This window comes from Dendropsophus ebraccatus, chromosome 2 (assembly GCF_027789765.1).
Source record: "Dendropsophus ebraccatus isolate aDenEbr1 chromosome 2, aDenEbr1.pat, whole genome shotgun sequence".
Taxonomy (NCBI): Eukaryota; Metazoa; Chordata; class Amphibia; order Anura; family Hylidae; genus Dendropsophus; species Dendropsophus ebraccatus.
In genome coordinates this window covers 29,071,551-29,088,121 of record NC_091455.1, presented here as the reverse complement: position 1 = coordinate 29,088,121, position 16,571 = coordinate 29,071,551, and the positions used below count along the sequence as shown (strand labels likewise).

General features: G+C 41.4%; 1 protein-coding gene across 1 annotated transcript in view; it reads right to left on the bottom strand.

Moving 5' to 3' along the window:
* ANGPT1 (angiopoietin 1) overlaps positions 1-16,571 on the bottom strand; it is a 219,659-nt gene that overhangs the window by 87,826 nt on the left and 115,262 nt on the right. The window contains exons 2-3 of the mRNA XM_069957200.1: positions 12,945-13,100; positions 7,557-7,678 (exon numbers count right to left, since the gene is read on the bottom strand). Coding sequence (XP_069813301.1) covers positions 7,557-7,678; positions 12,945-13,100 — 278 coding nt within the window. The remainder of the gene's footprint in view (positions 1-7,556; positions 7,679-12,944; positions 13,101-16,571) is intronic.

Here is a 16,571-nt window from a genome sequence, read left to right as displayed (position 1 = left end):
GGTTACTGGCTATCTGGGGTGGTGATGGCAATCTGATGGTGTTCACTGACTATCTGAGGTGGTGACGGGCAATCTGGTGGTGTTCACTGACTATCTGGGGTTGCAACGGGCAATCTGGGGTGGTGACGGAAAATCTGGGGTGGTGACGGGAAATCTGGGGTGGTTGCGAGCAATCTGTGGTGGTTACAGGCAATTTGGGGTAGTTACAGGCAGTCTGGCAATCTGGGGTGGTTACGGGCTGTCTGGAATGGTTATGGGCTATGGGGGGGATACGGGCAATCTGGGGAGATTACGGGCAATCTGGGGAGATTACGGGCATTCTGGGGTGGTGACAGGCAATCTGGGGTGGTTATGGGCTGTCTGGGATGGTTATGGGCTGTCTGGGATGGTTATGGGCTGTCTGGGATGGTTATGGGCTGTCTGGGATGGTTATGGGCTGTCTGGGATGGTTATGGGCTATCTGGGATGGTTATGGGCTGTCTGGGGTGGATACGGGCAATCTGGGGTGGATACGGACAATCTGGGGAGGTTACAGGCAATCTAGGGTGGTTACAGGCAATCTGGGGTGGTTACGGGCAATCTGGGGTGGTTACGGGTAATCTGGGGTGGTTACGGGTAATCTGGGGTGGTGATGGGTAATCTGGGGTGGTTACAGGTAATCTGGGGTGGTTACAAGTAATCCAGGGTGGTTACGGGTAATCCAGGGCACTTGACTTTGGTGACAGGCGTAAAAAAGTGCCGGCACCATTTGGAACAAGCGATCAGTGGTATATAGTATATACCGCTGATCACTTGTACTAGGACCACACCGGGTGGTCACCGATCATTGCCCCATGCTCTCCGCCACCTCCGGTGGTGGAGAGAATGAAGCTTGGATCATTTTTAGGAATCCATCACTGTGAACAGAGTCTGTTCACAGTGATGACGGTGGCCATCTTGGATCAGATGGCCGCCCAGGGAGGGGAGGGTCAGTGGCCAGGTCACTAGGGTTAATTCTGGGGATGGGGGGACTTGTTTTCATCTCCTCTCACTGTGGATTCACGGTGAGAAGAGATGAAAGCGTTCAGCTGCGCTGGCAATGCCCGTTACCGGTAGCCGCCTTTATACTGATAATAACGGCGATCACCGGTGAGGGGACTGGCCGGGACTGACCCCACACTCTCCCCCAACCCCTCAGCTACCTCCGGTAGCTGAGAGGAGGGGGCTGCAGGCATTACCGGCGCCGGTGCACTATTCTGCACCATCGCCATAAAGAGCTGATGGCAGCAGAATAGAGCCCATTAGTGATCGCCGTAAAAATCCGTATCGGCGGTCACTAATAACATAATACATGTATTCTCTGGGTCGCTACGGTTACAGCAATACCACATTTGTATAGTTTTTTTTAACTATTACCGCTTTGGCGCAATAGAAACTATCATCCTAGGAAAAACCCACAAAAACTGTCCCTGCATTGCAAGATCCATAGCGTTCTCATCTTTTGCGTGACAGAGCTGATTTTGGGCTTATTTTTTGCGGGAAGATCTGTAGTTTCTATTGATACCAAGTTTTATATGTACATGACTTTTTGATCTCTTTTATGACGTATTTTCTAAAGTGGATTGATAAAACACAGCTATTCTAGTACTGTTTTTTTTATTTTTTTTTTACAGCGTGTGTCGTGCGATATAATTATTGATATAGTTTTATAGATTGCGTTGTTACGGACGTAACGATACCAAATATGTATAGGATTTGTGTTTTTGATCACTTTTATGTAATGTTTTATAGTGTATGGGGAATGTAATGCATCTTTATTATTGGGGGGGGGCTGGGGGGGGGCTGTGTTGTGTTTGGTGCACACTTTTTTTTATTTTTTTTTACTTTTACACTAGTGTACATTACTGTACACTAGTGTAAAATACTTTGATCACTGATACAATACATTGCAGTACCTGATGTACTGCAATGTATTGTATCATACCTCATGCTGACAGGCAATAGCCACGGCCACCCCTGTCAGCATCAGGCATCTCCATGGAGACCCCGGGGACCTTCATTAGGACCCCGGAATCACCATGGAGACATCGGGACCCCGGACGGCGCCGCGGGACATCGCGATCATGTAAGTGACCCACGGCGCCGTCCGGGATCCACCGGGACCCGTTAGATGCCGCTGTCATGGTTTGACAGCGGCATTTAACGGGTTAAACTGCCCGGAGCGGAGAATCCTCCGCTCCGGGCAGTTACAGGAGGGTGTCAGCGGTCACACTGACCGCTGATCACCCGTCCTGCAGCCGCCGCCGGGCGGTAATTTATTCCGATGCGCCCGCCGTTAAAAGGCAGCATGGCGGTCACTAAGGGGTTAAAGGGGTATTTCAGAGTTTTTCCTCTTTTTTTTTTTTTTCTTCAAATGAACTGGTGCCAGAAAGTTATTCAGATTTCTATAAACATCTTCTTTTAAAAAATGTCAAGTCTTTCAGTACTTATCAGCTGCTATGCAGTATGTCCTGCAGGAAGTGGTGTATTCTTTCCAGTCTGGAACAGTGCTCTCTGCTGCCACCTCTGTCCATGTCAGGAACTGTCCAGAGTCTATAGGTATTTGCTACTACTCTGGAACGTTCCTCTCATGGACAGAAGTGGCAGCAGAGAGCACTGTGTCAGACTGGAAAGAATACACCACTTCCTGCAGGACATACAACATACCGCATAGTTTACAAATCTAAATAATTTTATGATGCCAGTTGATTTCAAAATTTGTTTCCTCTGGGGTAACCCTTTAAGGGGGTTGAGCCACAACACCAGGCACAGTTTATAAATAGTAGGTGCGGTACTCTTATCAGTACCATTGTTTAAGCCAGGGCCCTTTAAGGGATCTCAGGGCTTTCTGCCCTTTTTTATTTTGTATTTTCTTACATCTACCTATGTAATACTAGTACACAGGCTATGGTACTAACATTAAGATGTATGCCAGTACATAACAATTTTAAAAAAATATATATAATCTAACTACAAAAAAAAGGTAAAATTACACTTAAACTAAAATTCCTTTACTGAATAAATGAATAAAAATTTCTTACCATAAATAAACTTTACTGTAAATACATTCCCAAGACATTGAATGATATACACTTGATTGGTATTTTTATGGCTATGAGAGTCTGTATAATTATTATTATTATATATATTATTATGTTGTAAAAAAAATGCAGCAGAATCGCCTTTTTTTTCTACATTTTTGCCAAAATAGAAATCAATATAATTTAAGTGTTTCTGTATATGTATGAAACAAGGCTGCTGCAAAAAGTACAACTTGTGTAAAAACAAAGCCTCATACAGTTACATTGAAATAGTAACAGAAAAATGCAGTTGACCTGGTACTCAAGGGGTTAAATATTGCAGTTTCCTGTTTCAATAATGTCTATTAAAACTTTTAATAGTGCAAGACAGTAAAAAAAAGTGCTGTAATAAAAATAACCACAAGGAATCTGGAAACCTGGTGGATGAGGAGGTGCAAATAGGAGCGCTGGCCAAAAACCACAATGGGTCGCATGCATAAGAACTGTAAAAGTTGGATTCTGGCGGGCTGATTTGGTCAACACTGACACTTTTTCTTCAGAGATGAGCGAACCGGGTTCTGGTTTGAGTCCATCTGAACCCGAACGTTCGGCATTTGATTAGCGGGGGCTGCAGAACTTGGATAAAGGTCTAAGGTTGTCTGGAAAACATGGATACAGCCAATCACTATATCCATGATTTCCACATAGCCTTAGGGCTTTATCTAACTTCAGCAGCCACCAATAATCAAATGCCGAAAGATCGGGTTCGGATGGACTCGAGCATGCTCCAGGTTCGCTCATCTCTATTTTTCTTCTTACAGCACCTGAGGGTAAGGGTAGGAAGGAAACAAATAAAAAGAGGGAGGAGAACTCGGGGTTATTTATCATAGTGGCCACTAGATGTCAGCACAAAATACTATAGGGCTGATTTGCCAACGTGTTCCAGTCAGAAAATTCTCAGGTTTTTGTCCATTTTCCCTGTCAGTTTGGTGTTTTCCGACACATTTACTAAAAGTGTGTGACACTATTTTTCCAAAAATCTGAGAAAAAAACACATAATTTTTGTCCAAAAACCCGGCAAGTGGGCGTGTTATGGGTGTGTCCTTTAAAACCTGCCACAACCAACAGATTTACTAAGCAAACCATCATTTTTTTATGGGTTTTCTGTAAAAAAAAAAAAAAAAAAAAAACAGCCACTTCTAGAGTGGTGAGATGGAAGATTTTAGATTTGTCCTGTGAAAAACCTTCCAGATTTACTAAAGGCGTGCGCCCCATTAATGAAGGTGACGCGGAAAAAACAGACATAACGAAAGCATATCGGCTTAAAGTGAATGTACCACCAGCTACATCGCTTTGGCTTTTTTACATGATTAGTCCGGCGCTGACTTGGGCATGCTGATGGTGTGGTCCTTTTTTTTAACTGCCGTCCAGTTCCCGCGCACAGCGCCAGTCTATTCTCGAGCACCGGCCCACCCTGGAGCACTGGGGGCAGGCCCACCAGCCCCCAGTGTGACAATCTCCCCTCTGTGATGCGGCTCTATTTATTCTAATGGAGACGCATCACAGAGGGGAGGGGGTTGTATCAGACTGGGGGGGGGTCGGTGCTCAGGAATAGACTGGCGCTGTGCATGGGAGCCGGGTTAGTGCCAGGAGGAGGCCAATGTCTCCTCCCCACCTTGACACCCCTCACTCGCCTAATGAAAAGTGGAATCTGATTGGTTGCTAGGGGCAACTGGGCCAGTTTCACTTTACACCATGTTTGATAAATCTCCCCCTATGTGTATATTATGGGATTGTATAATTTTTTTTTTTTTCAAGGATGGGTTACTCAACTGTGATACCAGACAAAGAGCAGCACTTTACACCAGTAGACTGTGTTAGAGGCATTTACAGCAAGTGACAAGACACAATAAGCCGGGTGGTAGGAAGAATTGCTGACAAGTTCTGCAAGAGAGAATTTTCCACTTTGATCCATCTCTCTCTGCCTGGGTACACATCTCCGGGACAAAGCACCTAGTGTGAGCAGCTGCCAATCTTTTGTCTGAGCGGCTTTTGTCTGGTTGTAGGGCAGACGTGCTCATTCAGCCCCTTTTCTGGATTTTTCATGTGCGGTATGGAAATATACAGCGGAATCCATTGTTTTATTATAGCGGATGACAGGGATTAATTCTGATACTGATAAACATTAATGAACAACATACTGTATGTCTGGAAAAGGTCATATTCTACAGAAAATGGAAAGTTTTTCTCCTTTAAATAGTAAACCTTACTAACAGGATTTATCCCCTATCCACAAAGTACTGATGGAGGTCAATATAAGGGAGTAGAGCAGCATAAAGTGTTAGTTCTCCCCATCTTCCCATACATATGAGTGTCTGACATGACTGAATGTTCTTCTGCAGTGTCCCGATACCCATATTCCAACCTAGAACTTTTGTGTGGCCAATATGGGAATATTTTACTTAAGAGTCCAAATCTGGGGTTGGGGTTTTGTATGTTTGTCGTATTTGGCTTGTAACACTGCTAAACACTGCTGAACCGCATACGCTGATCTATATTGGGCAAGAGTTTACATTTTTGCATGGAAGTAAGATGCTTTGGTCACATGTTTCTCTTAATTAAAAAAAGGGCCTCATGTCCAGCCTGTTATCCTTGAAGGGTGGACCTAAAAAAACAGTCTGAGCCAGGTGTTGTCCACAACACGGCTGCTAGCTGAGCTCCTGCTAGCAAATATTGTTATATTTTAAAAGATGGGAAGGTATATAATATGTTTTTTTAAATTCATTATTTTTACATGTTTTATTTATGTTTTAGGAAAGGGGTGTGATTTGATCTTTTATTGGGGGAGGGGCTTATGGTGTTTTTAAAAACATTGAGTGGACAGGTAAGCAATGCTTTATATTTCCATAGCATTTTAATTTTTTTTTAACCTGTTTTCGGAAAACCCTTTTAAGGCCCCTATTATTCTTGTTGCATTGAGGCGTCAAGTTATGCCTATCTACAGTATCTATATAATCTATCTATCTATCTATCTATCTATCTATCTATCTATCTGTCTGTCTGTCTGTCTGTCAGTCTGTCTGTCTATCAGAAAATAGTACATTTTTCTATCTAAAGGAAATCCTATCCAACCTCATATTAAAGTGGCAATATATAACAATACTAGAATACAGAGTTAAGAAAGAACTGGCTGGCTCACAACATGGGCAGACAAAGTCTTGGCTGTGTCTTTTATAATTTCTTGCCAGTTTTTCTTATTGAAAGTTACTCTCTTGTGTCATTTCCAGTTAGTCAGATTCCTCATGAGAAATCGATTAAGAACACATTATTCCTGCCTTTAATGTACCAAACAATATCACTATATCTCTCTTTTATGATCCTAGTCTTCACTTTTGTCAGTAGGTTATACAGATCTCAGTACCTGGCTCAGTACATGGGGAAATGAAAGAAAGCTCTTTGAAATGGATGAATACATTGAAAAGGAAATAAAAGCCACGCATGTAATAATTATACACTTTATCACACAAGAATCACTGAACACTAAAACTAATTTGATGAACAAATACCATAAAAGACCACATTTATTCACCCTTATAAGTATAGGTAAATAGTAATGGACTGAACCAACAGAGTACCGGACAATCCTCCGGTGGGCCCAAATTGTGTCTATTTTTTATATGTGCCGCTTGTAAAATGATTTAAAAGTTAACAAAGCAACAAAAAGTGCACATGATGTATTTAGACTACGAGTAGGCCCTAACAATAAAAACTTCCTGTAGGCTTAAAGTGTATGGCCGACTTTGAATTACATTTTCTGAACTAGTGAATAAGGGAAACTATATACTGAACAGGAGGCCTACCCTGTATCGGCAAGAAATAGAGCATGGCATTGCAGTTACCTCCTTGAAAGAACAGTGAGCAGTAATGCATAACTCATTGCTGCTTTACTTTAGAGGAGCTGGGACTCCTGTCAAATAGACAGGAGTCCTTGCCCTTCTGTAGGGTGTTGTAAAAACCTTGATCATTTAATAGTCACTAGAGGCTGAAGAGGAAGATGCTTGGGTGGACCTGGCCACAGACAGGAGCAAATGAGCACTTTTACATGTTTCCAGGTCAAAGCAGCCAAGCATATCCTATCCTCACTTGGCATTGAGGATGAAGGTAAGTTCCTTACATTTTTTCTCTGTGCTGTTGATATGTAGTGCTTCATACATTAAGGTAATTTAGAGCACTGCCTCTCCCCCAGAGTGCCAATCTTCCCCTGGCTGCCTGGTCCCTACCAATGAATATCAAAGGAGCGAGCTGGCTGGGGTGGGGCAGTGCTTTAGATTGTCTTACCATATGGAGCACTAGAAAAAAACTGCACAGGAACGGTGCCAAGGATGAAGGCACATACAGTACTCTCAGCAGGTTAGATTTGTAGTCCCCTTTAATGTCCCCAAGCTTCATTGATAGTAACCACTATAAATCAGTATCAATTATGATCTTATGTTAACAACATGGTGGAGATTGAAATACCTGTTTTTCTCGTGGATTTTTATAATTTCATGAGTCTGCTGAATGAGTTGTTTTTCTAGCTTGTAGGTCGATAACGAGTTTTCTAACAGCTGAATCTCTAATCTGGACGTCTGGTTAAGGACCTGGGAAAAAAAAGGAGAAAAAAATAACGGCAATATATCAAAATGTCATTTTACGTTACGTTAGCGCAGGGGCATAAAACTATATAACCTAGTCTAACAAAACGTGATGGAAAACAAACAAGCCCAGTGTGATAGTGTAAGAATGTATTATGGCAGCCCTAAGAATGCATGTCATTGAACCATACGTAAATGTTATTGTAAACCTGTAGTTATAGATCTCCCCTGGTATTTTCATGGTGGTCCTACAGAAAGCTTTATTTGATGACAAGGTGGAGCTCACATCTGCCCAGGAGACTTGTCAGGTTTGATAGCCATTTTTATTTTCCATGAGAGTTTGGTAGGACTAAATCTACAGCTCAGCGGTACTGATGTAGCCGAGGGACCCGGGGAACTAAAAAAACACCAGATTTGCTTTGTTAAATGATCGAATAATTTCTACAACATCAGATTGAACCATAATGTTGAAAGAAAACCAAAACGCGTGTTAAATTTGGGACCAGCGTGGGTTGTCATTGGCATGGAGCGCTCGGAGTCCCACGTTCAGCCGACTTGTTTTGGTTAAACAATCCATATTTTAATAATAGAGTTCTCGTATTTTGCTTGGAAACCATGGTTATTGGAGTCGTGTCCAAAAATCCATCATCTAGCAGTCACAGATAGTTTTGTAGATTTGATTCTAAAATGAGGATTATGGTTCATAGTCGTGGGATACTAACGTATAGTAGTTGCTTCCTGGGATGAGAAAAACATGACTGTGTTCTTCCAAAAACAGCACTGGGGATGGGTGATCCTGCTCAGATTTGTATTAAGTTCAAAATGGTGACTCTGAAGTGGTGGAGATGTGCCCCCATTGCGACCAACTTAACTTAACAGTGACCACCCACTCAGCCAATTACTGGCCATGGTGCAGTCCCATCTCAGTCAGTGATTGGCTGATCGGGCTGTCACTGCCGACACCAGTTCAACTTGGAAGAACGGGGGCCCAGAGAGGCTGCAGGAGGACACCAGGGGAGTGTGAGAGATATGAATAAGATATGTTTTGTATAGGGGGAAGCAACCTATAAAGAGTTTTTTAATGGCCGGAAAACCCCTTAGGTTCTATTAGAAAGCCCACTAATAGGCCATGTTCACATGGCGTATGAGACTGGACGTTCCGTGACCCGGCCAGGTTTCTTCATGATCTTTCCGGCCGCAGTGTTCTGATGCAGGCACATCAGCGCGCGCCCGCATCAGAACCCTCATAGCACACAATGAAGCAAGCAACTGGAGCCGCTCGCTTCATTGTGTGAACGGACATGGGTTTCTACGGCCGCAATTTACTGAATTGCGGATGCAGAAAACTAACATGTCAGTTCTTTGCGGCGCCGTGAGGCATCACGGCCGGAGGATATACCATGTGTATACACTCTGGCTGGGATCCCTTAAAAGAAAATGCGGTGTATTCACCCGTACAAAGCACGGCCGTTGTTGCCGATGGCTGTACTTTTACGTTGTGTGAACATAGCCATAAACTGTAAACTGAAAGATCATTTACTGAGGTATTACACAGCCTGACTATCGGGGAGCAAGAGTTATATATATATATATATATATATATATATATACATCACAGCCAATCACTGGCCGAAACATGCCACTGCCGCTCAGCCAATCAGCCGCTGCCTGTGCAGAGACCAGAACAGAAGGCAGAACTGCAGCCACCGGTAATCAAATGCCGCACGCTCGGGTTCGGTTGAGCCCTTTAATAACAATATAATAATTGTATAAAATAATTAGCAATTATTATAATAGTAATATGATTCTACATGTCACAGCCTCTAGGACTGACTGTATTCATGCTATCTTCTAATTGCTTTATTTCAGGAACACATTTATCCCTTTAGGAAGGAATTCATCCAGCCAAGAAATAACAGACACATTGCTTCTTGTTTGTCTTCATTGAGAATTAGTGTGAATGTCGCAGCAATTATACTGAAGCCCGTGTAGTATTTCTACAAGAAAAATAAATCTACGTACACAAACGCTCATTGGGAAATTAATAATCTGGTACACAGAAGAATTAATAGACCCCAGTAATGTATTTAGATAACACGGATCGCCCGCAGCTATTAGCCCCCGTGTTTATTTGAACTGAAATGTTGTTTAGTTTACGGGATGACCTTAACCTATAGATGAATGGTACATTCAATATACCTATTAACTGGCATCACAGACTGGACGCGGCCAGGCCCTCTCTGCCGTCACCATCGTGTTCACTTTTCCTTATTCAGTATAAATTGTTTATGTTACAGATAGAGGGGGTATATATATGTATAAATATGGGGGTTGGCGGGCCTCTTCTGATGCGTGTTACAACTAATAAATAGAGATGACCAAATCAAATTGGCATTGATTAAAGTAATTTCAAATGTTCCATAAATTCTGAGATCCGAAACTTTTGGTATTTATTTCAGAAAAAATCACTTAAAAGGGCAACCCCAACCACTAACCCTACACACCGCACATCTACTGCCTTATCCATCATGTTCTATACTGTACTACTACTACTTATACTACTACCACTACTCCCCCTACACACCGCACATCTGCTGCCTTATCCATCATGTACTATACTGTACTACTACTACTACACACCGCACATCTACTGCCTTATCCATCATGTTCTATACTGTACTACTACTACTACTCCCCCTACACAGCTGCACATCTCCTGACTTATCCATCATGTACTATACTGTACTACTACTACACACCGCACATCTGCTGCCTTATCCATCATGTCCTATACTGTATTACTACTACTACTACTACACACCGCACATCTCCTGCCTTATCCATCATGTCCTATACTGTATTACTACTATACACCGCACATCTGCTGCCTTATCCATCATGTTCTATACTGTACTACTACTACTTATACTACTATCACTACTCCCCCTACACACCGCACATCTGCTGCCTTATCCATCATGTACTATACTGTACTACTACTACACACCGCACATCTCCTGCCTTATCCATCATGTCCTATACTGTACTACTACTACTACACACCGCACATCTGCTGCCTTATCCATCATGTACTATACTGTACTACTACTACTACACACCGCACATCTCCTGACTTATCCATCATGTCTTATACTGTACTACTACTACACACCGCACATCTGCTGCCTTATCCATCATGTCCTATACTGTACTATACTACTACACACCACACATCTCCTGCCTTATCCATCATGTCCTATACTGTACTACTACTACACACCGCACATCTCCTGCCTTATCCATCATGTCCTATACTGTACTACTACTACACACCGCACATTCTGCTGCCTTATCCATCAAGAAAGGCTGCACGCGACCCTCGTGAGCGGTAAGCCGCCATGACGGGGTGTCCAGCCATGAGGGGGTTAAAGTGGTAGATAGGAGATACAGCGCGGGAGTTGCTAGGGGAGGGGTTGGGGAGGGAACAGGGAGGGGACAGAGCTTACTTAAGGAACTGGCTCTCTCCTCATGGTAACACTCGGGAGGAGAGAGCAGTGTGGAGAGTCCCGCCCGCCCTCCCTTATTGTGTTCTGGGCTGTGGGTGCCTCTATGTTTGTGTATGTGGGAGGGGGGATTTGTTTCTCTTGTCATGGCAGCTGTGGCGGGTGTGGAGGGTCCTTGGGGTTGGTCTCATATTCTGACTTGGGGGTACATGGGTAGCAATCCTCTGATGTACTGGTATCATCAGGGGAAGTTCTGGGCTCCTGCCAGTGTGGTGTCACGGGGAGCGGAGTTATAGTTATGGTCAATTCAGCCATCTGCTGAGCTTTATATAGAGGGTGTGGGGCCTTTGAGCCGGTAGCGGGCGGCTGGAGGTTTTAAATTGATGGGGAGCAGATTGGTTGGGAAATTGGAGCCCCAAGGACCCCTGCACATTAAAAAGGCTCGATATGTATATATGTATCTAACATTACTTGTTTTGCCGTTGGATATGTATATATGTATATTTATTTCTATATTTAGTTTTAATATTTGGATTTAATATTTGGTGCAATATTTTGTATGTTGTTTTTTGTTAATAAAATGGCTGCTGTGGCCAATTTTTCCAAGCAGGTTTCTGTGTCTTATTCGGGGACGAGAGGGTTGGTCCAGCGGAAGGGGGAGGGGAGGTTTTACGGTAAGGTAAGAAATGGTCTGGGCTACCCCCTGTCATGTCCTATACTGTATTACTACTACTACTACACACCGCACATCTCCTGACTTATCCATCATGTCTTATACTGTACTACTACACACCGCACATCTGCTGCCTTATCCATCATGTCCTATACTGTATTACTACTACTACTACACACCGCACATCTCCTGCCTTACCCATCATGTCCTATACTGTACTACTACTACTACACACCGCACATCTCCTGCCTTACCCATCATGTCCTATACTGTACTACTACTACTACACACCGCACATCTCCTGCCTTATCCATCATGTCCTATACTGTATTACTACTATACACCGCACATCTGCTGCCTTATCCATCATGTTCTATACTGTACTACTACTACTTATACTACTATCACTACTCCCCCTACACACCGCACATCTGCTGCCTTATCCATCATGTACTATACTGTACTACTACTACTTATACTACTACTACTACTCCCCCTACACAGCTGCACATCTGCTGCCTTATCTATCATGTTCCATACTGTACTACTACTACACACCGCACATCTGCTGCCTTATCCATCATGTCCTATACTGTACTACTACTACTACTACACACCGCACATCTCCTGCCTTATCCATCATGTACTATACTGTACTATACTACTACACACCGCACATCTCCTGCCTTATCCATCATGTCCTATACTGTACTATACTACTACACACCGCACATCTGCTGCCTTATCCATCATGTTCTATACTGTACTACTACTTATACTACTATTACTACTACTACTACTACTACTACTACACAGCTTCGCAACTCTTGCCCACACCATTTTTCCACTAGACCTGATATTAAGATGACAGCAGACTCCTCCTTATCATCACATGCGGGATTAAAATGAAAGGCGATATCATCATATAAATAGAGTCAATAGGGTCTCCCCCAGTTTTTGTTCCTATTACCATGGGGCTTTCTGTAAAGCCTATCTTTAAATACTATGAGAAACATCTTAGGCAAGATGGCTGCCCCAATAACAATGTACATAAAAATGAAATGCTATATATATATGTATTTCCACACTCACTTACTTGTGTTTCCACATCTGTAAGTTTCCTCGTCTGCTCTGCTGTTTGGCTCAGAAGACTCGTTCCTATTTCTAACATGGTTGCCGTCTGGTTCTGAACTGCATTTTGCTGCATCTGGACCATCTCAGATTTCATATTGTCCACTATGTAGTTCTCCAGCTGTGGAATAAAACAAGCACAGATATGAAGATCTAATATCTTAGATAGCATAGAGCCTTCTACCATGTTTGGCATAGAGGTGTATGACCAGAACTCCTACTGTCCAACCTTGAATGTATATCAACACACAGAGTACAGAGCTCGATGTAACTACAATCATATTACTATGAATTCAATAGAAACAATACATTATAATTAGTGACATCGTTTAAAGGGATTAAAGAGATTAGAAAAAAAAACTTTTGCACTTGTGTATGCCTTTGCAATTTTTAAAGGGGTTGTTCACCAATTTTTTTTTTTTTTTAATTCAACTGATGCAAGAAAATGCCAGAGATTTGTAATTTACTTTTATTAAAAATTCTCAAGCCTTCCAGTACTTATCAGTTTCTGTATGTCCTGCAGGAAGTGGTATTTTTTTTCCAGTCTGGAGAACAGTATAGATTTTCTATGGGGATTTGCTGCTGCTCTGGAGAGTTCCTGACATGGACAGAGGTGGCAGCAGAAAGCACTGTGTCAGAATGGAGAGAATACACCACTTTCTGTAAGACATACAGCAGCTGATAAGTACTGGAAGACTCAAGATTTTTTTATAGAAGTAAATTACAAATCTCTTGCACTTTCTGGTGCCAGTTGATTTGAAAGAATTTTTTTTTTTTTTTTTTTTGTGAATTACCCCTCTAAAACCAATAGACAAGAATGGTGCAGCTTTAGCCTGTCTTCTCCAACCCTGGATGACTCCTTTAGTAATTTTCTATACTGCCTTATGAACACTGTTTATTGTTTGTCGTAGTAAACCAGTAAATCCGAGCTCAGAGTTTAGTGTTCCCCTAAGTTAGTCACTGAAATAACCCCAGACAGTAAGGTTTAATCACATGATGAATAGTAACAAGGTCATCATGAAACAAGGGCCGAGGGGGAAGGAAACTGATAATTTGTAATTTGTTGGAATTAGATGTTTAGAAAAGAAAATATATTTCCTGTTCCCAAGAGAAATCAAGTGCGACTTGTGTTCTTTGTGGATGATTCATCTGATTTTAGAGATCCTCTTAGTGTATCTGATGCTTTTATATGTTCTCCTATGGTATTCACTATTGGCTGCATCCATTAACCACAGGTATAAGGTTGCTTTATCTTCCTCTACACGGAGGGGCTGTCTGGCAGGAGAATCCTTTATTAGGGTATTATGAGTTATTAAATGAGACCTTCCTGTCCAGGATCATCATTTATTAGGCATTACTAAGGGCCCTATTCCACGGGACGATTATCGTTCAGATAATCGTTAACGATTAAACGACGAACGAGAAATCGTTGATTGCTTAATAAGACCTGGACATATATTTATCGTTGCTTGTGCAAAAATCGTTCACATGGAATAAGGTGCCATTCGGTCCTTCGCAGCAGGGCTGTGGAGTCGGAGTCGTGGAGTCGCAGTCAGAGTCTGCAGGGGTGAATAGTGGCGAAACATAGATGAAAGTGCTGCGGACTTTTTGGATTTATATTGACTGAGGCTCGTGGCAGGAGCAATCTGCAGGCACCAACCTACTTAGGAGTAGTGCTGCTTCATGAATTTTTCTTTTTGTATCTATCTATCTATCTATCTATCTATCTATCTCCTATCTATCTATCTATCTATCTATCTATCTATTTATCTCCTATCTATGAATCATCTATCCATTTGGGATAATAAATCACTAATTTATAATTCTACTTCTTGTGAGTGCTATGGCTTCTTTTGAATCTATCTATCTATCTATCTATCTATCTATCTATATATCTATCTCCTATCTATTATCTATCTATTTATCTATCTCCTATCTATCTATCTATCTATCTATCTATCTATCTATCTATCTATCTATCTATTTATCTATCTCCTATCTATCTATCTATCTATCTATCTATCTATCTCCTATCTATATATCTATCTATCTATCTATCTATCTATCTCCTATCTATCTATTTATCTATCTATCTATCTATCTATCTATCTATCTCCTATCTATCTGTCTATCTATCTATCTATCTATCTATCTATCTCCTATCTATCTATCTATCTATCTATCTATCTATCTATCTATCTCCTATCTATCTATCTATCTATCTATCTATCTATCTATCTCCTATCTATCTATCTATCTATTTCCTATCTATCTATCTCCTATCTATCTATCTATCTATCTATCTATCTATCTATCTATCTATTTCCTATCTATCTATCTATCTATCTATCTATCTATCTATCTATCTATCTCCTATCTATCTCCTATCTATCTATCTATCTATCTATCTATCTATCTATCTATCTATCTCCTATCTATCTGTCTATCTATTATCTATCTATCTATCTATCTATCTATCTATCTATCTATCTCCTATCTATCTATCTATCTATCTATCTCCTATCTATCTATCTATCTATCTATCTATCTATCTATCTATCTATCTATTTATCTTATATTTTTAAAATTCCAAACATGCTATAAAAGTGAAAATGGAGATGGAGGCATGTGTTACATTTGTGTTTCTCTCCGAGGGCCCTTGGAGTATATGAGCTGTATCTCTAGCAGTAGACACTGTATCCATTTTCTGAGCTAAATCTTCTGCTTTCATTCCGTTCATTCCAAAAGATTCCAGGAATGAGAAAACTGACATCCGCACTTTGTTACAACAAACGCTCCACTTCTTGCCAGGAAAATCCATATGTTTTATTAAAGGTGATAAGGTCATCACTTCCAGAGGCCTTGCTATTGGTAACTATACGTAACTACGTGTACTCACTGTATAATAACAAGTATCTAAAGCATCACATAGAGTATTAGAAACAGAAAATTGTCCACAGAAAAAGTCCCCCTGCTCCATTCAGTCTTCCCTTTTAGTATCACCTTTCTTATTATCTTAGGATACATATATGTTTATACCAGGCAGGTTTACATTCTGTTATTGTAAATTTACCAACCACATCTGCTGGAAGATTGTTCCAAGCATCTACTACTCTTTCAGTAAAGTAATATTTTCTTTCCCCCAAGTAAATCACAATCTCAGATTGTGTCCCCTCGTTCTTGTTTCTTCCCTGTTTAACCTTATTTGGCCCTGTAACATATATAAAGGTGTCAATCATAACCCCCCCCCTCGCTTACTTTATCACAAACTTTACAGATTCAGATCCTTATTAGTTCCATACATTGTGCAGTTATTCTGCCATCACTCCTAGAATCTGAAAAATATGATGACAACTGGGCGCTGACATTTCTCTTGTCAAATGGGTTTTTCCCTATAGAATTTGGCCCTGACAGCTCTAATTGGACAGTTTTAGACTGACTAGGGATACACTCCCAAATGGTTACACCTACTTGTCTGTTTATCTGTACATGTGTAAGTGAATTAGGAAAACAGAAGCACAACCTAGAGTTCCAATAAAAGATGTTTTCTGATAAATCTCAGCAGGTCTGAGTGATCCTCCATTTTATTTTC